Here is a 23,864-nt window from a genome sequence, read left to right on the forward strand (position 1 = left end):
CCTGTGTGATAGCATCAGTCCTGCCAGCCACATAAAGGCTAGTCTCTCGTGATCGGTTTCACTCAGCGGATTGAGTGAGTTGAGCCCATTCAGGATGACAAAGGGCCTTTTTTGTATTCAGTGACCTGAGAAAACTAATTTTAGATTTGACTTCCCTTACACATTCCACGGAGTGGCAGAGACGGCGTTGTTGTTAGGCTCCACCTATTTGATGCCGTCCTTCTAACCAAAGCGCAAAAAGTGCTACCTTTTACAACTTGTGACAATGTAAATACCAAAAATTGCAGAACTAGGGTAAAAAGTAGGGATGTCCGATAATATCGGCCCATCAATATTATCGGGCCGCTATTGGCATGAAAATTCAATATCGGTCAATAACATGCCTCATGCATGTGCTGCAAGCCAAATCCCAGGGAATAACATTTGACAGGTAAGACTTAACAATTATATTGGACAGTATTTGGCCCATAGACTGCATTGCATGATTTGGACATGATAACATTGTTATGAGAGCATAATTTGGCGACGTTGTGGAAAACACTGTATTCCCACACACAATTCATTCAATCATACTGCATGTCTATGGCAGCCATCACCAAATGGCGGACCTCGGTCCGGATCCGGATCTGGATCCAGTGATGGCCCTTTACGGACCCGTGACCAATTAAAGTGAATGGGAAAATGAAAAACATACAATGATGCTCGCGGACCGATCGCAGCGGCAGTCTGCGGGTGTAATTACGTCAAGTATTACGGTTAACTGGACAGCAAACGTGGTGACAGCAAATGAGCCAATGAAATCGTTTATTTGCCAGGAACCATCCATCCGTTTTCGATGCCGCTAATCTTGGAATAGAACCATGGCTTGCTCAAAAGTAAGAAGTTCGTTCATTCATTCCTCTTCTATGCTACTTATCCTCACTAGGGTTGCGGGCATGCTGGAGCCTATCCCAGCTGACTGGCGAGAGGCAGGGTACACCCTTGACTGGTCGCCAGTCAATCGCAGGGCACATACTGTATAGACAATCATTCACAATCATTCACTCTCACATTCATACCTATGGACAATTTAGAGTCGCCAGTTAACCTAACATACTATAGCTGGGATAGGCTCCAGCATACCCGCAACCTTAGTGAAGACAAGTGGCATAGAAGATGGATGGATGGATGGATGGATGGGTACTGGTTTATAATATACTTGTATAAGGGTATTTAGAATTATTTGGCAAGCTAAACTTGCTATAAATAGCTTTTAGAGTCCCATAGTTGGGCAAAAGGTGGGCTCACTATTTGGCAGGTCTAGGTCAGTCTTAGTCATTGTAGTCATTGTAGTACAATAGTACATTATACTTGTTTAGTAAATTTGACTAAAGAAACATATTATGTATTATTACGTACAGTGTATACATTCAATTCAGTTCTCAAAAGTGTTACAAGACACTAATGAAGTAGTAAAATGTGTGTTAAAAAACACACTGGCTCCATCTCCTGGAAAAATGAATAAATCAAAACCAATTAAATAATAACTAAGGAAGCTGAAGGAGTGACAGAGGACCGGATAGTGACGAATAAAAGCAATAAAGCGATAAGTACTGTAAACGTTTGCCTTTGCCTCCGTTTTGAATTTCGACACCGTTAGCTCTTAAGTAACTCCCGCCCGGCGACCTATGGACAGATTATTTAAACAATGTTTTTTTTTTATCGTCACATTTTCGACTCTGGCAACGGATGCCACAGGAGGTAACCGGACGTAACGACTTCCAGCCTCTTTCCTGCAGACTATCGCTGTGAAAATTAAGCACAGCTTGTGTGAATAGAATGATGGCGAGCTCGCTTTCTATCTCCTGGAAGGAATGTTTTCTATTCCGGCAAATACGCGCACTGGCTCCCGCTGGCTTCAAGACAGAAGTCAAGGACATATCTCGAATGGCTGTACCTGTGGTGAGTCAAAATGAATGGGATATAGAGTCACCTCACAAAAGTGAGTACACCCCTCTCACATTTCAGCAACCAGTTTCATTACACCATTTTATCGAAGTGAAACTGGGATCGTACTGTGAGCGTGCAATGTGCGTGTACAGCTTGAGTAGCAATATAGATTTACAACCCACGTACTGAAAATGAGTCAACACACAGCCATTAATGTCTAAATAGCTAGCAACACAATGTGAGCACCATAATTGGTGTATTGCCTACAGTCAAGCATGGTGGTGATAGCATCATTTATCTGGGGAGCTACGGTTCATTGAAGGCAACATGAATTCCAGCATGTACTGTGACTTGTGAAACGGCATGATCCCCTCCCTTGGGAAAGTAAATTAAAAACTGTCTCTTGAATGACACTACAAGTTAATTTTATTATTACGGGGGTCTAGTGGTTAGCATGTTGGAGATCGTGGGTTCGATTCCCCCTTGGGCATTTCTGTGTGGAGTTTGCATGTTCTCCCCGTGCGTGGGTTTTCTCCGGGTACTCCAGTTTCCCTCCACATTCCAAAAACATGCATGTTAGGTTAATTTACTCTAAATTGTCCATAGGTATGAATGTGAGTGTGAATGGTTGTTTGTCTATATGTGCCCTGTGATTGGCTGGGGACCAGTCCAGGGTGTACCCCGAAGTCAGCTGGGATAGGCTCCAGCATGCCCCCGCGCATCCATAGAAAATGGATGGATGGATGGACGTTCCCAGCTGAATACAATATTGGTTAGCATACTCTGATTTCCTCACACACTTGTTGCTTGGCAGAATGTGTTGGCCATTTGTGAGCCAAAGCCTGAAAAATTGGCATATATTAGTCACACTTATTGTCGTTCAAAGGCCACTGTGATCACTGCATAGCACGGGAGAGAAAGGAGAAATAAGAGTCGGCAGCAACAGTCTTAATGGCTGACAGTAGCGATGCCGGATAATATCAGATTGTTGGCCAATATTATCGGCTAAATGGCGTTCAAGTCGGGATTGTCTTTTTTGCCGAGAATGAGACCGGCGCGCGAGTGACGACGTGTTCTACACAGCAACAAGCTTGCTAGCTCAGTATCTCCTCAGGGTGAAATTATTTCCAAGGTTTGCCTTCGTATATGTAAATATGTTTATTTTCAAAATAAACTGCTATGTGAGGGGTGAGTAAGGCCAGAGTTTGATACTTTGCACTTTTCTTTGTTCTTACACGGATTTTTGTGCTTCTTAGAAATGTGCTGCTAGTTACAAGCATTACTTCATCAATTCTTCTTGGTAAATTTATTAACACTAACCTGTGTTACTTTTTCGTGTTAGGAGAACATGTTATTTTAGTGGACTGCCAGTCAGTATTTGGTTAATGACTGTTGAGACAAAATGTGTCAAAAACAAGTGTTTATTTGTGAAATACATCGAGTGGCGTCGCAGTAAAAGAAGTATAATGTGTTCTTTCATTACACGACATGTGACCTGACATTAGTTTGAGGGAAGAGCCGCTGCCTATTTCAGTATTAGCAACGAAGTGCTGGACGATATCGGTATATGGGCTGGCGGTAAGAAATCTGTCGGAAAGAAATCAAGCATCTCTACTGGACAGCCATTGGAATTGTTTGTGATATTCTAGGAACCTTGTTTAGCGACATGAGGGACAAACACAGACAATAAACAATAAAAAAGTCTCAAACCCAAACATTGTTGTCTTTGTACAAATGTCACTTGTTGTATTGGATCCCATTAGATTGTACAAGAACATTCATGCATTCTCACTTTCCTCCACTTTAACAGATTCTGACCAACATCATGACTTTTGCTGTGAGTTTAATCAGCACCGTCTTCTGTGGCCATTTGGGAAAAGAGGAGCTAGCAGGTGTAGCTCTGGCAATAGCAGTAAGTCTTCATGTCATATCAAACCAACCGGGCTACATATACAGTATACAGTATCATTGTTTCCCTCATGTTCGCAGGTTGTTAATGTTACAGGTATATCTATCGGCTCAGGGCTGTCATCAGCATGTGATACTTTGATTTCTCAGGTAGGAGATATGAGATATGTTACACTCCTGTGTTCTCCTTGGGTTACATAACCAAAACACATTTTCATGTCTTAGACATTCGGAGGTGGCAACCTCCTGAGAGTTGGGGTGATTCTGCAGAGGGCAATCCTCATTCTAATTCTGGCGTGCTTCCCCTGTTGGGCCATCCTCATCAACACTGAGTCCATTCTGCTGGCTGTGGGACAAGAGCCAAATGTTGCCAGGTCAGCCGACTTCTTCTTCTATGTATTTTTTCGGTTTCCCTTTTTTGGGAGATTTGTCCATCACTGACTTTAACGGTCCTTTCAGGTTGTCTCAGTTGTATGTGAAGATCTTCATGCCAGCGCTCCCTGTGAGTATTTCAGGGCATAACACAACCAATGGAATAAATCCTTAACAAACATTAGGTACACCTGCATAATCTCATGAGATCTAAAAAGCTTAGAAATGTTTCCTTTAAAAAGATGCTAATGCTCAATTTTGATTAATTTGGGGTATTAATTTAACAATTAGTGTGGTCTTAGTTGTATTATAGAACTTGCTTGCATCACACAGACATCAGGCAGTGATTTTAAATAGGGTTGGGCGATTTTTATATACCGGTATAAACTCTTCCAATGATAAGAGAACTTACACCGGTATGAATGACACATTAATAGAGAAGATGTGACACAAGAGACCATAATATGCTGGCAAAGCCTCGGTGACGGCAAAAGGTGGGAACACGACCATCTCAAGCGCAAACACAGAGTTCAGTACCCAGTCAAAATGACAAAATGCTTTTGCTCATGGCCTTCCTCACGACAAGAAAAGTAAGCGATGGCGTGAACTGACTGATGCAGGGTCATATTATTGAGCCAAAGACACGATGCCTTTATACTCACTTGAAAAGGAAGAATTTAATTGCCGCCTCTGCAAATCTGACCCAAGATATTCAATGCCTTCACAAAAATATTTCTCAGAAACCGCAATACCAGCACTGTATCAAGACTGCAGTGGAAAACTGAAACAGCGATGACTACAGTGACGTCTTTTGCCTCGTCTACAGACTTGTGGAGTTGCCGGGTGACTCAACCATATATTAGCCTCACGGTCCACGACATAACCAGCGACTGGACTTTTGAAGTTTGATTTTTTTTTTTTTTTTCCGGAGGAACACACAGGTGAAAACATCTCAAGTGGGTTGAAGGAGTTTCTCCAGGAATGGGACGTAGATTAGAAGAAAGGAGTGTGTGTAACTACTGACGGTGGATTGTTGTGAAAGCAGCTGCAGTGAACGATTGGAATAGACTGGCTTGCTTTGGACACTCTTTTGGACACACTTACATTGGTAGGCTTACTTGTAATTATTTTTGATTATATGGGTTAAGGTTTGTAGCTTTTTATACAACAGTCTGCTGAATTTAATTGTATCGTCATATCGTGATACATTCCAAAAATATTGTGATAATTTGTCAATATCGCCCAACCCTAGTTTTAAATTAAGGACACTTTTTAGCTGCCGACTCTTCTTGTCCTTTTCCTTCTGTGTGTATACGCAAATTATGTTTGCCAATTTATTTTTGGTCTGTGGGACAGAAATGATTGTGCCCCACAAATTTAGCCTGGAAACAGATGCTCCTAATGTGCGTGTGTAATAAAAACATCTAATAAAGCATCTTTGTTTAAATCTCACAGGCTACATTCATGTATTCATTGGAAACAAGATACTTGCAAAACCAGGTAAGTCCATAATCAGAAAGCATAAAAACCATAAACAATATTGTAGAGAAGTTGTATGCGGAATTTACTGTTCCCTGACTTCCATGCAATGTTGAAGAGACGTATCAGTCAAGTCCCTCAACATCCAGAGACTTGAGGAACTCAGGGCGAAACTCATCCACCCCCGGAGCTTACGCATTACAGACGTGGTCCTAATCGCCTCATCAGGCTGTGACCTTCAGTGTTTACTGGGACGGTTTGCAGCTGAGTGTGAAGTTTCTGGGATGAGACTCAGCACTTCCAAATCCGAGGCCATGATTCTTAGCCGGAAAAGGGTGGATTGCACCCTCCAGTGAGGTCTTACCCCAGGTGGAGGAGTTCAGGTATCTCGGGGTCTTGTTCACAAGTGAGGGAAGATTGGAGCGTGAGGTCGACAGGCGGGTCGGCGCAGCGTCTGCAATAATGCTGTCGCTGTACCGGACCGTTGTGGTGAAGAGAGAGCTGAGCCAGAAGGCAAAGCTCTCAATTTACTGGTCGATCTGTGTTCCCACCCTCACCTAAGGTCACGAGCTTTGGGTCATGGCCGAAAGAACGAGATCGGGGATACAAGTGATGGAAATGACTTTCCTGCTCTGTCGGATGGCTGGAGTGGAGCCGCTACTCCTTCACATCGAGAGGAGCCATTAGAGTTGGCTCGGGCATCTAGTCCGGATGCCTCCCGGACGCCTCCCTGGTGAGGTGTTCCGGGCATGCCCAGCCGGGAGACGGCTCCGGGGCAAACCTAGGACACGCTGCAGTGATTATGTCTCACAGCTGGCCCGGGAACGCCTTGGTGTCCCCCAGGTGGAACTGGAAGAGGTGTCTGGAGACAGGGAAGTCTGGACTTCCTTACTGAGACTGCTGCCCCCGGACCCAGATAAGCAGAAGAAAATGGATGGATGGATGGATGGGTGGTATACAGAACTTGTAATTTATTTAATTATTGGTCCCATAAAAACAATCACATTGGGCCCCCCCCCCCCCCCCCGGGGAGCTGTGACAACCTCACAAAAAGCTATTTTCATACCATTTGGCTTGAACCTGAATTTAGTTAGATGGATGTTTTGGAATAATATGAACAGATGGGAAACAAATTGTTCAATAAATTATTCTTACTGCAAAATAACAATTTTCAAAAAATGTTGGGGTGTGGGATCAAACACACGCCCTGTGCCTTAAAAGGGAGCAGCTGTACCATGACACCACCAGGGACTGAACAGGTGAATTCTGCCGTTTTATTTTCTTATTCTTATGTGTGCTGTCCGTCATTGCGGCAACAAGCACCCTGTCAGATTACTTGTCCCTTTCTTTTCTCTGTGGCCTTTGGCAGCCATATGCATTTTCTTGGAATGCCCCCTTGTGCAAACCGTGGGGCCCTACACCCAGCGTGTGGCCTGCATGTAGGGAGAGACAGCTCTGCTTCTCATCCACAAGAGAAAAATATACTACAAACCTATTCATGCTGCAACAAATGTCATTGCAAAATATGTCCAGTCTGGACACAATAACATCACAATTGTCTTTCAGGGCATCATATGGCCACAAGTCATCACTGGCTTTGTGGTCAATATCCTCAACACCCTCTTTAACTACATTTTTATCTTTGCATTAAAGCTGGGAGTAGCGTAAGTATTACTTCTTCATTCACAATCAATAATTGCACTAAACTAATAACCTTAAAATGCAATATTCTCCATAGAGGATCTGCTCTTGCCAACACCCTGTCCCAATTCTCCATGGCTGGGGTCCTCTACGCTTACATCATATGGAAAAATGTTCACAAGGCTACCTGGGGAGGTAATTGTAATATTTGTACAAAAGAGCCGTAATTTTGCATGTACTTAATTTCCCTCATAAGTAAACATGGTCCTCTGTAAACAAAACAAACTGGCAAGTCTGGATGGATAGTCAGTGAGGCAGCAAGGACTCAGAGCAAAACAACTGAAGAAGTCTTCCGTGAAAGGCACCTCAAAAGAGAAATATTTTGATGCTAATTAAATTGAGTAAGCCAAAAAAGGAAAATCACTGTACCTAACTGTTAAGTAGTCAGACAACAAGACACAGGAAGAAGAAAACTGTGGTTATTGGCTTGGAGACAGGATACGGAAAAACCTACTGATCCCTAACTATAGTGAAATACGAATATATTTAACATGAACTACATGAAAATAGTGTTTTTGATCACAAAATAGATGAACTGTCCTCCTAGGTTGGTCCAAAGATTGCTTACAGGACTGGGGCTCATTCATTCGCTTGGCCATCCCCAGCATGGTCATGTTATGTGTTGAGTGGTGGACATTTGAGATCGGCAGCTTCCTGGCAGGTACCTGTACATGCCCACCAACACTTTCAACACTGACTTGAATTAAAAAAAAAAATCTCAACAGGTCTCATAAGCGAGGTGGAACTCGGAGCACAGTCAATAGTGTACGAGCTTTCAAACGCTGCGTATATGGTGAGTTGAACACAAATCTTCTATCCGATACTGTTGTTATTTTGTGTTGCGTTGTGCATGTTAATGCTGTATTTTGGTGTCAGTTTCCATTAGGCTTCAGTGTGGCAGGCTGTGTGAAGGTGGGAAATGCTCTTGGAGCTGGAGACACCAAGCAGGCCAACCTGTCTGCAAAAACGACATTCTTCTGTGCAGGTCAGTCAACTCAAAAAACATCGTCAGCTCGGAAGGAGATTTGGCCGTACAAGCTTTGGAGGTGGCCAGGAAGCGTAGCAGCTCTCTGTTAGACTGATGAAACGATCCAGCCTAATGCTACTGCAGCCACTACGCTTGAAAGCCTCACCAATCAAGGTTGTGCCGCAGGTGTGCTTCGTCGCTCCGCCATCTGGGAAGGAAAATCGCAACACGGCACAGCACGGACGGGAAAACGCGGCGAAATAAAAGCCAAGAACATCAAAACACGCAACCTAACAGAACCTTTACTTTACTGTAAAATTTGTTTGTGACGAAGAAAACAACAATATCAATATATGAATGCTTCTACTGCTAAGTTTCATCAGCTGTTGCGGCAATCCAGAGAAAATAAATGCAGAAAATGAACAAAATGTTAGGTCTGCGGTCGTAATGAGCACAAGTGGATTTGAAGATCTATCATAGAAATAAAATTTGAATGCGGCAACAGCTATTTTTTTGTTGTATTAAAGAGTTTTGGGGTAGGATCATGGCTCCTACGGTATTTATGCTCGTCGGGCTAAAGTGGGTCAGATGTGTGGGTTGCTCTGACTGATGTGCAATTGTATTGCTGGATCTTAAATAATAGATCCGTGCAGGCTGTCACAGCAGTACTTTGCCAAAGAGGTGTTTTTTAGTTGGCTGACAATATACCCGACGACTACTTGCAACATGGTATCTATTAGAGCGGAGGCCAATATTGAAATATTTACAGTACACTAAGTCCCCAACTAACGAACACAAGTGGTGCCAGACGACCGTTCTTAAGTCGAATTACTTACACATATACCTACACAGTATATGTGTATGTATGTAAATATGAGTTTGGATGCAGTAGTAATATTAAACGAGGATAATTAATGAAAAAAACAATAATAAAAATGATATAATAATACGTAATGATAAATGTTATTTACCTTTGAAGAGGTGTGGTCGAGGTTACGTTGTTGTGGTGGAGGAGGAGGTGGAGGAGATATTGAAAAAAAGGACAAATGGTCGTTGTGGTTAAGACTCTTCTAAAAGAGGTAGTGTTCTGTGGGTGGTGTACAATTAAGCAGGCCTATTAACTCTTAATAAACTTTAATCACACGATCTGTCCGGGTTGTATCATCCAGCTAAAACTTAAGCTTTCCTAGGTTTACCGGAAACTTTCTCTGCCCAGCGTCTGTTAGTCTCATTAGCGCTAAGGCTGCCTCTTGGTCCCATTAGCAGTGTCACAGTGCCCTCTACTGGTCAAGCATGTACAATAGCAGTATATATAGTGATTCCTAAGCACTACAAGGCAAAATAAAATAAAATAAAAACCAGTCGGTTTGTGTTCGTATCGGCGAGTGTTCGCTAGTCGGGTGTTCGTAAGTTGGGGACCTAGTGTATGTGCAAAGAAACACCTGAAATGTTATATCATGCTGTTTCAACTCCAGAAATGTTATCATCTTGACATGATTAGAGAAAGTCAACAATGACGTTCATTCTACCTTTCCCACACAGTATCGGTTTCTGTCTGCTTGGCAGCTGTCATTGGAAGCCTGAGGAATCATATTGCCTATGCCTTCACATATGATGAGTAAGTGTATCGTGGATGTTTTCTCATTTCTGGCACGCCATCTTAGATGACCTTAGACCATGAACTATCTCCTGCGCTTCTACATATTAACTTGGGAATGCTCGTAGCAGCCGATCTGTTATGTCATAGCCTCATTGACATCCACCAAGAGTATTTATATTTAGTAGCATTTTTTTCTTTAGTTCCAATATGATTATATGTTTAATACAGAGTCGACATTCAGTCTTAAACTTGTCATAATCGTTACCCTGGAGTCATATTTTCTTTACAATCATCCTGATAATGTTCTTCTGTTTACCAACAGACAAATCAGACGAAAGGTCGGCGAGGTTGTGGTATTCTATGCTCCGTTCATCCTCATGGATGCAGTTTCAGTAAGCATGCGTTTAATGTTAAGACTTTGAGTGTAAGGCATTCTGGATTTGCATGCTGCGCCATATACTTTTTGAGTGCAAATGCAGTAACAACATTGTGTTTACGTGACCTTGCAGGTGGCCATGGGAGGAATAATAAGAGGAGCAGGTATGCAGAAAGTCGGTGCGATCTGCAACATGTTGTGTTATTATGGTGTCGCTTTACCTATTGGAGTGCCATTGATGTTTGCGGCCAAATTAGGAATCATTGGTATGATATTGGATATTTCGCTCCTTAAGTTTCCTCCACTGAAATGTTCAAAATTAAAAAAAAAAAGACATCCTGTTCAGGTCTATGGGCGGGATTGTGCACATCTGTGTGTCTGCAGTGTTGCTTCCTGGTTTTCTACCTGGTGAGAATGGACTGGAAGAAAGTTACAGTTGAAGTAAGCATGTAGGAATTCATTTTACACTCAAAAGATACATTGCGAAGCAATTTGGAATGAACAAAATGTGTGTTTTTCCAGGCTCAGGTTAGAGCTGGTGTTTGTGTCAACTCAGGTGAGCCACTTGTCATGTCAAACACAAGACATACCTGTACTCTTAATATAGTAGAAACAGACACAGTGAGTGTTTAGAGATCGTACTTATTCTTATTAGTTACTTATTAGATTGCTGTCACCAGGGGTGACGATACACTCAGATCACGAGATGATACACAGTATTGAGTCTACAAGATCGAGGCAAGACAAGATTTGAACATTACTTTTAAGAAAAGTTCAATGAAAAAAAATAGACGGCTGGGCAGACAGACTTTTTTATCACAAGACGATGCAGGTGCACTTTGAAATGTTGTATAACTTTGTAGGAGAGCAGCTATCTAATTTCTGAGGGCTATGCAGACACATTACACTTGTGTGTGTGTGTGGCGGGGGCGAGAGCAGGGGAGGTGTGCCTTATCAGTGACGTTATTAATCATGGTACACAAACACAAACAGCTGTTAAATACACAAAATGACAGCTGTAGCTGCTTCTGCTTGGACATTAACACCGCGGTAATTGTTGAACCCCAATGAAAAAAAGCAGCCACATGTCACAAGCAAACAAATGACACTGTGAACACCGAGTGCAGCTCGGATTGCAAGGTTTATAGTGCGCGCAAAGCACTTAATGTGCCGTTCCAATCCTCCCTCACGCACGGCCACTTCCACATTAAGGGCATTATCAGTCACAATAGCGATGTCATAGCTCACTGTATGTTTAAAACAGTTTATACAGCTCAAAAGACACACAAAAATGTACTAAAATTACCTTCTGACGTGGAATTTTTGAGTCATCAGAATCATTAGAGGTACAGGGAAAGTACAGTATGCCCATAGAACGCCGTTTTTTGAATAGAACCCACAAAAGTCAACCTTAACATGACAGAAACTTGAGAAAAAATTGTGAATACAAAAAGAAAAAGTCATTTTTATTTATTTTTTTGTCAGTTTGGAACAAAATACAACATGCAATGGGATATCAAAATAATGTTGACGATACAAATAAACGCTTTCTCAGCTGCATTGACGGTTTATTACGCATTACTGACTGTCCCTAAACGGGATAATGTGGATTAAGTTAGTAATTAGTAGGGATGCTCCCATCGATCGGCCACCAATGTGAAAAAAAATCACATGATCGGCACATGCCTTTAAATGCCTTTCAACGCCGATCACAAAAGCCTCGTATTCTAAGTCTTGATTTGAATTTAAGTTATTAGTACAGCAACCTTTTCTTTCTTTTCCTGAAATACAACAATGTATTTTTGAGTATAACGTGTGTGAATAAGACATTGCTGACACGTATTCCTTCCCCAAAAGATGACACCCAAAGCTGCCAGGAACAAGGAGACGCTACTATTTCGGTCGGTTTGGAGGACCCAGCACTGGCAAGCCCTGTGGGACAGGAGCTCTCCGGAAATAATTTGGTGCTGCGCAGGTGTCTGGTTCTGACCCTCATGCTCGGTATTCTGGCTGCTGGGATCATCTTAAACTTACTGATGACAAACTCGGTCACGTGACCTACTAAAGGCTACCACATTCATTTCAACGTTGTTGATGTGATGCAAGGGTTTCTATCGCAGGCAGCCAAAGACGGAAGAGAAGACGGGAAAGGATTTTGCATGTGAGTCGATGAAATAGAAAAAGAAAAAAATAAATGGTTTACGACGGGGCAAAGAAACATCTCTTGACAGCACGATTCATTTTCGGCATCGTAATTGTTTTAAATGCCATCAATTCCAGACTATAAGCCACTTTTTTCACACACTTTGAACCCTGCGGCTTCAAACAATGATGTGGCTACCGGTCATTTTTGCCTAAAAAGACCATCAGTTCCCGTTCTGCTTAGAGTGCAGATTCAGGAATTAGTGAAGTGGACGCTAATATCACATTTTGAAGTCTTATGCAGCGGCCGATATATATTTTTTTCTCTTTAAATTGTGTGGGTGCGGTTTATAGTCAGGTGCACTCAATAGTTCAGAATTTACAGTAATTCAATTGAATTTAGTATCGCACACACTGAGGGTAATGCATTGTTTATGCCAAACCTATGGTAGGTAGCAGATGCCAGCTAACAGTGTTTATGTCAAATGGGTCCTCAGCCACTTGTTTCTGTTTAGAATTTGTGAGGGACAATTAGATGAGAACGTGTACCTCGCTGGCCGAAACAGAGAAATACGCTAGGAAGAACGTTTAGACAGACTAACACACACAAAAGTAGCACTATAAGGATTGAGACATTCATGTTGTAAGTCAATCACTACTCTGTATTGAATATGAAATACACTACCGGTCAAAGGTTTCAGAACAACCCAATTTTTGCAGTTTTTTAAATGCATGTTGTTCAAGTCCAATGAATAGCTTGAAATGGTACAAAGGTTAAGTCGTGAAGTGCCAGAGGGTAAAAAAAAAAGAGGAAAGGTTACTCAAAACTGAAAAATGTGTATTTCAGAATTATACAAAAAGGCCCGTTTCCGGGACCAACAATTATAAACGGAGGTTGATCAAGCCTTGGCAGTTGGTGCAACTAATTCTTACAGGTGTTCCAAGTTCTGGGATATTTATACCACCTCCTCTGTCTGCATAAAAACTGTGTCCAGAACACACTGCGGTACTATGCCCTCGTGAACATCAGTTGAACAGCACTGTACTGGAGAAAGGAATTTTTTTGCTACAAAAATGGCAAGAAAAAAGGAATGAACAATGTTTTTTGCTCCAGAGAAATTGGAGTGTTATATAAAACGTTTGACCGGTAGTGTACATATCAGGGAAGAAAAAGTGCTGGATCTAGTGGGACAAACACAGTAAAAATAAATAGGATCACCTCTCAGTTTGTGTAATCAGAAGTGTAAGTGTCATTACTCCAGTGTGTTGTACTCATATTACTTTGAGGGCGCATCGTCTCTGGCAAAGGAATCGAGTAGTGCAAACATGCGCCCACAGCCAGGAGAGCGAGAGCAGCAAACAGAGTGAGGCCTCGCCTGAAGACCAGCTGGCTAAACGAGAGGTGGGCAGCGTTCGCATGATGTGTGACCGTGTTGCCCTCAGACAGGACAGGCTGGTACCGGTCCTGTGTAGCTGGACTTACTCCATCAACCTGGGTGTTCCTCTGGGCTCGCTTTACAGCCTGGAAACAACAAATACATCACTGCTAACATCTCATGGTGGCAACTGCATACTTTATATCCAATCCACACTGATTCATTCATGTGTGTTAGCTCATTTTTTCATTGGTCAGTGGGGCAGCTATAATTAAAACTCCTGAACTGTGCCTTGCAGCAAGTGACCACACAAAATGTCTGACATGACCAGGATAAAGTAGATTTTTAAAAAAATGTACATGTTTTCTTGATAGGTAAAATATTTTTGTCTATTGTTTTTTGACATTCAAGAGAAACTGCAATAAAGATACATACTATACAGTTTGAGAGTATTTTTTTTGTGCCATTCTACACAACCACCTTATGTCACAGTCAAAATGAGCTTTATTACCTCTGCAAAAAACTATTTGGATTAGCCGCTCTTTAGCATACACAAATTACATAACCAGGTTTGACGCAACCGAGGCAAAACAGACCGCACAACTACTCTGCCCAATACGCCAATGGACCCAGAACATTTTAAATTAACCTTCAAATGAATAACTTTCCTATAATCAATTGGGGAATTTACATTTTACTTCAGCGTTCCCTCTGCATTGAGGCCAAGGCCCACCCATCCAGCAGAGGAAGCTGTGGTGAAAAAAAACTTGCCTTGTGTTTGGCAGATGGCAGCCACCTGTAATGCACATTAACGCCACATACAGGACTAGTGGTTAGTGAGGGTGATTTACCTCCTCGGTCATCCTCTCCCAGTCCAGCTTGAATATGACAATAATATAAAATGTGGACTGCAAGATGACACAAATTAAGATCCCCAGCCAGAAACCTGTGAAAAAGAAAATGAAGCAGAGAATGAAACCATGTTTACAAGATATTGGAGACAAAAACCAACCATCTTACTGTCATCATCCTCTATGCTGCTGTCAGCCAACAGGGGGCATGTTTGCTTCACATGTCAGGATTCCTATAATACTCTCTCAAGCACCATTTTAAGACCAGTAAAAGAAGTGCAAGAATTTATATTTTGCACTGTTGGATCATAAGGAGGTTCTAAGTAGAGCTTCAAAATGCAACACGAAGAAATGGCAGTGAGACACCATTTCTGAGTGAATTTAGTGCAAACAATCATTAAAGTGACATAGGCTGCTCATCAGCTGATCAAAAGTGGAAGACCATACCTAAAACCCCAATTAAAATATAAATAAAATGTTCAAAAAATGACTCAGCAATGAGTAGCTGCGCTGTTCTTGTTAATCACCTCAAAAATTTGCTTTGGGCATGCTTGATGCCAGTGTTTCCAGGAGGCTAGTGGGTACCGGAATGTTGCTCCAGGTGGTGAAGATGGCTTCACGGAGGGCATTCAATGTCTGGAACTGATGTCTATTTTTGTAAACTTCCCTTGCCATCCATCCCCAAATGTTCTCATTTGGATTTAGATCAGGATCAACAACAACATGCAGGCGGGCATTGTGAACGGCAGCGTTGTCCTGTTGAAAAACCCGGTCGTTACCACACAGATGAATGCTTTCAGTCATCGAGGGATGCCCCCTGCAGATTCTCCAAATAGCCAGCTGCCGTTTGACGCTCCTGCACAACCCTGAAGCTCCATTGTTCCACTGATGGCAAAAGCGCCCCACCCTGATCATGAGACGACCCCTCTACTGTGCCGCGTGGAAATCATCTCAGGTGTGATCTCCTTGTCATGCTGGCAACGTTGGAAGCCGTCAGGATTGTCAAACGTTCTTCTACCTTTCAATGTCACATTTTTCTTAAAACCCTTCTCACGCCGTCTGATGGTTGCTGGACTGCACTCGGTACCAGTAACAAGCTTCATTTGGACCGAGGATCGTCCCGTGTCTCGACGGATAGCCAATCGGATCCTCCGGCTCAGGGCCGGTGACATTTTTTGGGTCTGCCACTTGACTTTTCTACTCCACAATCCTCAGGCTCCTTGGAGAAGCCTAAAATGTCTTACTGCGTCCAACCTCAGCAGCAATGGCGCCCTGCGAGAGGCCTCGCTTAGGCAGCCCAACAATCCGACTGCGTCCAAAGAGAGAAAGCTTTTTTTGCCTTTGCCATCAAGAGATCATGACATTGTGAATACCTGCCAGAAAATAACACTGAATCCACACCAGTGATGTGCGGCTCGATACGGAATTATCCTTTCGATATCAGCTCTTCGTGCTCTAAAATTGATTCTCAAATCAAAATATTGATACTTTCAATACTGACTGATTGTAAGCGGAGCCATGTGTGAATTGGGAATAAAGTTTTCATTCTAAAGTAGTTCTTAATAATTAAACATTGATTTTTATGGTTTTACTTATTTTCTTCTTTTATTGTTTCAAATACCGTTTTCACATATATGATTGTGTCCTCTTTTTTTCTGTTGTATATTAGCTTAGCTACATTGTAAAGCACCGTGCTACCTCAATATAGTTCAGGGTTTAAAATAAAACAATTACTGAAATTAAGTATTAAATGACAAATTCATTGAAATGACTTATTAAATTATACATTTTTTAAATGTATTTAAATCAATTGCTTACTCAAAAAATGTTCCTGTCTCACTCCCATTTCTTCTTTTTGCATTTTGACATCCCCTTATCTGCTGACGGGGATGTCAGACAAATCCAAACTATCCCTTTAAACTCCATCAGTACAAAATGTAAATTCTTGCAATTTTTGTACGTGTATGTTGTAATGAGACTTCTACTAGCATTCCGACTTCAGACAACTTCAAAAGGGGAGCGTCCTATTTTTGAAAGGGAATTTGGGGAATTTTGTAGCTACCTAGAACTCTCAGCTTTGCGACAAACATGAGCGTAACACTGAGCGTTAGGCCGATGCAGTAGTACCCGATGAAGTTAGCCACAGCTGGTATATTCTGCTTTCCAGTCCCCAAGAAGATGCCTGTGCACACACACTAGCCAGAAAAAGGCTTGTAATTATCTTTGCGGTGATTTACTGATGACACGTGAAGCACTCACCACAAGACCATCAAAGAACTGAAGGAAGCAGTAAGCGTTCATCAAGTGAGCGACCAGACTGATGATCTTCCTGCAACGATGCCACACTTGGACTATTATTGATTTTAATGATAAATATTGTCAAAATACAGATTTGCATAACTATTATGAATTATTACAATAGACAGTGGAAGATGTGAAGCTCAATGCCCTTGGGTGGCTAACTTCCTTTTACACTTGTAAAAATACAAACGTTCAACTGTAAAATGTAAAACATGACAGTTGACCCTGGAACAGATGATTTATATTTCCGATGGGATAAATTATGACGAGAGCCAAACAAATCATGGGTCAACCAGAAAGGAATTATGTTTGACCTTGACAGCTCCACCAGCAGTATCGACTCACTGATCAGAGGTGAAGATGACGCCAATCACAGTTTTAGTGGAGGCAAGCACGGCACCTTCAACCACTGCGAATGCACCTGAAAGATAAGCAAGGTCACGTCGACTGATAAACCCCGGCCTTTTTAACGACAAACAAACCCACCTGCAAGGGTGAGGGACACCTTGCAGGTGACGATGGCTCTGCGGGTGTCTCCTGCCCCCAGAGCGTTACCCACCCGAGCACACGCTGCAGCCTGGATGCCGAAAGGGAACTTAAAAAAAAAAAAAAAAGGTCAGAGGTTAACTAAGTAGTAAACACATTCTGGATGAATATGAAACACAAAATACCATGTATGCTATTAAGGTCACCATCATTACAACATGTTGGGCAGCCAGCTCGTCTTCACTCATCATCCCTGAACAAAGCAGACGTCGAAGATGAGACAGATTTGTTCATATTTGTTTGTGTAAGCTAACTCTAACAAAAGGGTGACATTTTGTCAAAACATGCACCCTTCCTGTGTTGCCTGTGCTTTTATTTTCCTGACAAATACACCACACGGCGGCGCTTTTATTAAACCCCAAAGTTTGTCGTTAAATTGACTTGAAAATTCTCGCACAGCTCGGTGCTGCTCCGCAAAACACAAACTGCAACTTTAGGGAGTTTAGCTGAATCGCCGCAAATCTTCGTGCGCGCGTTTAGGAGACTGACATGCACCTGACATGTACATTTTGAGCAGGATTGGTTGAAAAATGTAAAAAAAACAACAAAAAACATCAAGTTAAACGTCTTTGCAGGGGTATGGGCGAGACTTAGTAACAAACTGCGCATTAGTCATTGACCACCTGTCTCATTATGAACTTTGATGACATCTGTATCACACGTATGCTAACATAGCATCCTGAACACAACCCATAGGGGCGGATTACGTTGGCGGACACATTGCAGATAGATAGATACTGGAGATCAATACATCCACTGATGAGATTACCTGCAAAGAATCCTCCAAACTCATAGACCCACCACTCAAAGCATTTCATGAGCATACTGGGAATCGCCAGCTTCATGTAAGCGCCCCACTCCTGCAGCGATTCCAAAGACCAACCTGTAGGGGGAGCGACACCATCACTGATGTGGCAAAACGGGACAAAACAAACAAAAGCGTCACTGCAAATCGCTCCAAGAACAATCACCCCTCACCTCCCCATGTGGCATCATGCAGCCTCTTCCACCGAATGTAAGCAAACAGGAAAGCACAGATGGAAATCTGGGAGAGAGCGTTCGCGGCCGCGGATCCACTAGGAGACACACGCTGTATTAGTGGGTGTGATGTTTGATGTTTGGGGTTGAATGTGACATTGCTTCATGCTAAAAGCTACTTACCTCACCCCGAGATCCAGCCAGTATAAGAATATGTAGTTCATCATCACATTGGCTACATTTGCCAAGGCTGCAGTGTACATTTGTGGTAGTATTATACCCTAAAACATACACAAACACACACACACAGGCCAAAACATGTATAATACTATTATTATATTATAATCAAATTTAAATATATAAATAAATATATGAGTAAGAATATTAGATCCATCCATCCTTCACGGGTCACGGAGGTATGCTGGAGCCTATCCCAGCTGACTTCAGCAAGAGGCGGGGTAGACCCTGGACTGGTGGCCAGCCAATCGCAGGGCAAGATCATTTAAATAGAATAAATGAAAACTCTTATTAGTTGTACGGTATATATTTTTACGTCATCATTTAATTGTCAAAATAAGTTAACCAATGTGAAACCACTATAACGCTCCGTCCTTAACTTTTATTTGTATTTATTTTTCTAAATAAAACGTGGAAGGTGAAGCTGTGCCTCACGCAGTACATTTTTAACACCCTTATTGCCGCACGAGTGCAAAAAGATGCTCGTCACTGTGAAACATGAAACACTTTTCATCCACTGAAGATGGTCCTTCTTTTAGGACGCTTAACGCTTATAAAGTCAACCCTTCTCATTCTGAATTGATCTCAAAGGACATTCTCAGTTTTTCATACGATGAGCTCACCTGATTCTGCAGGTAAGACACTTGCAGATTATGCAGAAACATTGCCTAAAGAAGGGGGATACAACACGGACATACAAATGTCACCCACATCAATAATTTAGCATAATGTACGCATTAAACAAAAAAAATAGCGGAAAATTCCAACTCACTGGCACAGCTGGAAGGGAGGCTACGATGTACAGATGTGCTATCCTGAAACCAAGAGGCTGAATGACACACTCGCATACACCAGCGTCCTCATGCTTTCTTGCGTGGTGCTTATTATTTACCGGGTCACTTCAGGGTCCTGGCCGAGGAGGAGCAGGATGGCCTGAGCATTGAGGAGCAGACCCCAGCAGGGCAGACAGAACAACAACAGGATGATGACGCCTCGCTGAAGGATCACACCCACACGCAGCAGGTTCTTGCCGCCAAAGGTCTGCCCAAATTAGGGATAAACGGCGGGTAAATTGACCATAGTATGAGTAGTACTGTATATGATAGTATGTGCTTTTGTACAACCTGAGACACCAGCGTATCACAAGCAAGGCCCAGACCAAATCCTGTTGCTGCTGTGGTGACATTGATGGTCTGAAACAAAGTGAAAGCATGGATATAAAACCATCAAACCTTCTTGGAGGTGTTTTAATAGCGGCCTTTGTAGGCGGCATCGTGCAGTAGTGAGCTGTCTGTTTTTATATCTTTAGAACGCACAGAAAAGAGAAACACGTGTTCATGTCTCACAGAAGGATTGTGGATGATGGGCAACATTCCAAAAAAAAGTGCAGTTTTCCTTTAAGCCTTGCTTACAGGCTTGTTCGACGCCAGATTGTTTTCCTGCATTCATGAGCATCGAGCATGTCCTCTTCCTCATGCCTGACCTGCTCGTGATTTGTTTTTGTGCCTTTTCTCCTTCTATTCAAACTCCAACTATCCAGTAAGTTTGGGCCTTTTTGCTTCACCTTTGTTGCTACTTTTCAGTCATTTGTTTGTGCTTTGTCAGTTTTCCGGTGACCTTCTGTCACTGGCGTTTCTTGTTGGACTTTTCCAGTCTTTGTAGCGCGCCCTTAGTTCGTTATTAAGTCTCGTCAAAGCACCTGGCGTCTCTGTCTCCGTATCATGAGTGTGTGTCATTTGTGTTGAATGATTTTTAAAATGAAACTTAACAAACTGCAATCACCTGGCACGGAGATCCTCAATAAACACAACGCCCAGCTAAAAGTAAAAAAAACAGAAAATTAAAGAATGTGGTGGGGGCACTTTGATATGTTTTGTGCGTTAAAGATGCTTCAACCCAGCATTTGAATGCATCTTTTGAATTCTCATACTTGTATTTTAGTTCATTTAGCCATTTTTATGCTTGAAAATGCTTAACTTAGGCGAAAATACGTAACAATTGCTTTAATATGCATATTTTGTACTAACAATAGGCATGTATTCAACCATGAAATAGCATAATTGTTCATATTTTTTTGGAAAAATGAGAGTGAATCCGTGAAATTGAACCGTGATGTGGCGCGGGGAACGACAGCTCAGCAAGTCTTGAAGAGAGGAGCTATGATTTCTCCTGTTGCCAGTCTCTGAGGTAACTTACCACCATGAAAGAGTGAAACAAATGGGAGTGTGACGAAATATTGATATCTGGAACTCATTAACATTGTCTGGCTGGGCTCTCCCTTAAAGATACGGTAAGAAGCACTGTCATCCGGGAGAAATTCGGAGTAGAACTGCTACTCCTCGGCATTGGGAGGAGCGGAATGAGGTGGCTTGTAATTGATCCGTGTCAAAATAAAATTCAACCAAAAAAGGCAAAGAGCAAAGGCGGAATTGTTGATACTAATAACTAATAATAACACAAAGCTTTGTCTTTACATATAAATATATCTACAAAGTCAAACATTTGTTTTGTACGCCTACGTTTTTGTATGAATCAGTTTTTGTTGAAAATGTTTGCCTCTGTTTTTGTACACTATTGCATCCGTTTGCCCTGTACTATATTGTCGAGTGCCCAAACACAGCAACCTATGCATTGCTGACTTCCTGCCTGTGCATTTTTTATTGAGTCTGACTGCTAAACAACCCGCCGTGGGGCCAAAGAAAGCCGCGAGCACCACCTATATAATAAAGAAGGTGAGAAACACGATTGAATACCACCCACCGGGATGTATGGGAAGTCCGATTAAAAACTAGAATTATTCTCCATAAAATGTATGTTGTGTTCATATTTTTTGGTGTCTGGACCAGATTCATTGGATTTCCTACGGGGGAAAAAATGTCCCGGTTTTGGCATGTTTAGGTTTTTCTCGAAACTTTTGCAACAAATCAATAGTAGTGCTGAAAATAACTGCCCTTTGTGAACAAACGTACTGGAACCCCTGGTCACTCCAGGAGAAACTTGATGGGCTTCCCATGAAATTCATCCAAGCATGGCCCCACAAAGTTGGAAAATTAACATTTTCCAAAATGTCTCGGTAAGATCAGGGGGTCGAGTCCGAATCCTGATGGATTAATTGATGAATGAAGGAGTGCGTGTCTCCATAATTTTGTCCAAATTGTGTACTTCAGTGCTTTTGCTGTTGTTTTCCCTCAGCAGCCTAACATGACAATAAACGTCTACTCGCCACATCACAGTGCAGCATACAGATGAGATGATTGACCACTTACAGCAGACGCTAATCCGTAGCCCGCCATCACCTCGTTGCCCAGACGGCCGCAGAACATGGTAACCACGAAGGGAAGGAGATAATTGAGGATTCGAGAGAGCAGCTAGGAACACAAATCACACAGATACAGGGTAAGTATTGTGTGTCATACATTACGCCTTCACAAGCTAATGAGATCCAATACAAGAAAATAGCCTTTAGAAAGCTCAGGAGAGGTAGACAAAATACACAGATGATCAATAAAACAGATTATGATGATGCACTTCCATATTACATTGATGTCAGATTGAATTTTTATTTAATGTGCAGTATTTTTTCTCTATTTTTTAATAAAATTATTATATATTTTTTCTCACTTATTAATTATACATTTAATATATACAGCATATTTCTAGTTGCAGTGGTACCTCGACTTTTGTTATTATTTAGTTCCAAATGAAAAAATACAAAAACAAAACCAATTTTTCCCATTACAAATCAGGTAAACCCAGTTATTCCGTTCCAGACACCCAAAAATATAAAAAAAAGACAAAACAAATGTATAGAGAATAATAGATCTACATGCAGAAAACAATGCAAACTAATTGTAACTGCCCCATTATTATTATTATTATTATTATTATTATTATTATTATTATTATATTATAGAGTATTTGTGAAAAGACTTTTTCAGATACAATACCACTGGAATCTGGCACGTTGTATTTTTGGTGAGTGCAGCAAAAAGAACCACTGCAAACTACAATTAAAAATAATAAACGTTGTTGTGTAGCGTTAAAAAAAACAGCATTTGTATCTTTGTAAAGACAAACTTTATATTACGATGAAAGGTAAACAAACAACATGCATCTTACCAGAGGCCCTGTCATCCTCAGGATTTGGTACAGTTCTTCTCTGTAGGCCAGGGGAACCTTGTGACGAACCCAACGGCAGCGGAACATTTTGTCACTCAGTCCCGCCATGTCCTCTATACTCTCGGCAGAGGTGCTGGTACAGGTTTTCCTGAGAAAAGTCTCTTGGCTAACGTTTCTCTGATGTTCTTTTCAAAGTCACTTGCAGGATGTTGGAGAGGACGGACCATTTGCTTGCCTTGGAGCTCAGCCAAGTGCAGCTGAAACAACTCGGATTGTTGACGACAAAAAAAGGAGAACACTGCAATCACAACAGAACATCAGACAACTCTATCTTTGCAGTGAACTGTATCAGAAACGTCCTCTTTAACATGAATCCACCTGGAATTCCACACAGTGAGGAAAATTAGCATCAAAAACACAATTACTGGATGTCTGGTATTACTCCAAGCAGGGGTGGAAAACAGAAAGTCCACCATAGGGACCAGATTACGTGGGTTGTGCTTAATCCATGATCAATTCCGCCTGCAGTCACTACCAAATGCGTACTGTCAATCCTAAAATTCCCATTTACATGAATAGTTCATGATTTATGGGGACAATAAGTATTTGATCCCCTGATGATGTAAATTTACCCCTTAGAAAGACATGAGGTCCAGCATTTTTAGTGGTATGTTTTGTGACAAAAGAAGAATGTGTGTAAAATGTAAAAAAAAAAAAAAAAAAAAATTTTGAAATCCAGAAAAAAATAACATGAAATGAAGGTTGTGACATAATTTGCATTTGACTGAGGGAAATGAGTATCGAATCCCGATGCAAAATGTGGTATAGTCCTTGCTGAAGAAGCAAGCACGCAAGTCAGATGATGTGTCCCATGAGACACACTTTGCAGAGAAACAGCCACAAAGCAGAACGTTCCCACCTCCATGTTTGATGTTAGGGATGGTCTTGTTGGGCTCATATGCAGCATTTGTCTGCCTCCAAA

General features: G+C 41.8%; 2 protein-coding genes across 3 annotated transcripts; one reads left to right on the forward strand and one right to left on the reverse strand.

The window, feature by feature from the left end:
* The first annotated feature begins 1,534 nt into the window (after positions 1-1,534).
* Positions 1,535-14,282, forward strand: slc47a3 (solute carrier family 47 member 3). 2 transcript variants are annotated; one of them, XM_054794260.1, is made up of 17 exons: positions 1,535-1,941; positions 3,740-3,841; positions 3,919-3,987; positions 4,063-4,211; positions 4,297-4,339; positions 5,665-5,709; positions 7,255-7,352; positions 7,427-7,524; positions 7,937-8,050; positions 8,115-8,182; positions 8,266-8,374; positions 9,899-9,974; positions 10,279-10,348; positions 10,466-10,598; positions 10,679-10,773; positions 10,855-10,888; positions 12,190-14,282. In XM_054794260.1, the coding sequence occupies exons 1-17, from the start codon at positions 1,819-1,821 to the stop codon at positions 12,387-12,389; spliced, it is 1,626 nt and encodes a 541-aa protein (XP_054650235.1). In that variant the 5' UTR covers positions 1,535-1,818; the 3' UTR covers positions 12,390-14,282. The 2 variants fall into 2 exon arrangements, with proteins under 2 accessions (XP_054650235.1, XP_054650236.1); XM_054794261.1 differs by having other exon boundaries at positions 10,717-10,773; positions 12,190-12,302.
* Positions 11,042-23,284, reverse strand: LOC129191171 (multidrug and toxin extrusion protein 1-like). Its single transcript, XM_054794259.1, has 16 exons — positions 22,883-23,284; positions 22,030-22,131; positions 19,888-19,956; positions 19,656-19,804; positions 19,536-19,578; positions 19,387-19,431; positions 18,710-18,807; positions 18,527-18,624; positions 18,318-18,431; positions 17,674-17,741; positions 17,489-17,597; positions 17,348-17,423; positions 16,961-17,030; positions 16,764-16,896; positions 14,702-14,796; positions 11,042-13,996 (listed from the first exon to the last, which is right to left on the reverse strand). The coding sequence occupies exons 1-16, from the start codon at positions 22,988-22,990 to the stop codon at positions 13,697-13,699; spliced, it is 1,677 nt and encodes a 558-aa protein (XP_054650234.1). The 5' UTR covers positions 22,991-23,284; the 3' UTR covers positions 11,042-13,696.
* Positions 23,285-23,864: the final 580 nt, after the last annotated feature.

This window comes from Dunckerocampus dactyliophorus, chromosome 12 (assembly GCF_027744805.1).
Source record: "Dunckerocampus dactyliophorus isolate RoL2022-P2 chromosome 12, RoL_Ddac_1.1, whole genome shotgun sequence".
Classification (NCBI taxonomy): Eukaryota; Metazoa; Chordata; class Actinopteri; order Syngnathiformes; family Syngnathidae; genus Dunckerocampus; species Dunckerocampus dactyliophorus.

What these genes read in the sequence shown, in the direction of transcription:
- slc47a3 (XM_054794260.1), top strand. Translation starts at nt 1,819, where the DNA reads ATGATGGCGAGCTCGCTTTCTATCTCCTGGAAGGAATGTTTTCTATTC. An exon ending in TTTCAAACGCTGCGTATATG is followed by an intron (nt 8,183 to 8,265) that starts GTGAGTTGAACA and finishes TTTTGGTGTCAG; the next exon opens with TTTCCATTAGGCTTCAGTGT. An exon ending in AACGACATTCTTCTGTGCAG is followed by an intron (nt 8,375 to 9,898) that starts GTCAGTCAACTC and finishes TTTCCCACACAG; the next exon opens with TATCGGTTTCTGTCTGCTTG.
- LOC129191171 (XM_054794259.1), bottom strand. Translation starts at nt 22,990, where the DNA reads ATGGCGGGACTGAGTGACAAAATGTTCCGCTGCCGTTGGGTTCGTCAC. An exon ending in TGAGGATGACAGGGCCTCTG is followed by an intron (nt 22,132 to 22,882) that starts GTAAGATGCATG and finishes TTGTGTTCCTAG; the next exon opens with CTGCTCTCTCGAATCCTCAA. An exon ending in GCTACGGATTAGCGTCTGCT is followed by an intron (nt 19,957 to 22,029) that starts GTAAGTGGTCAA and finishes ACTTTGTTTCAG; the next exon opens with ACCATCAATGTCACCACAGC.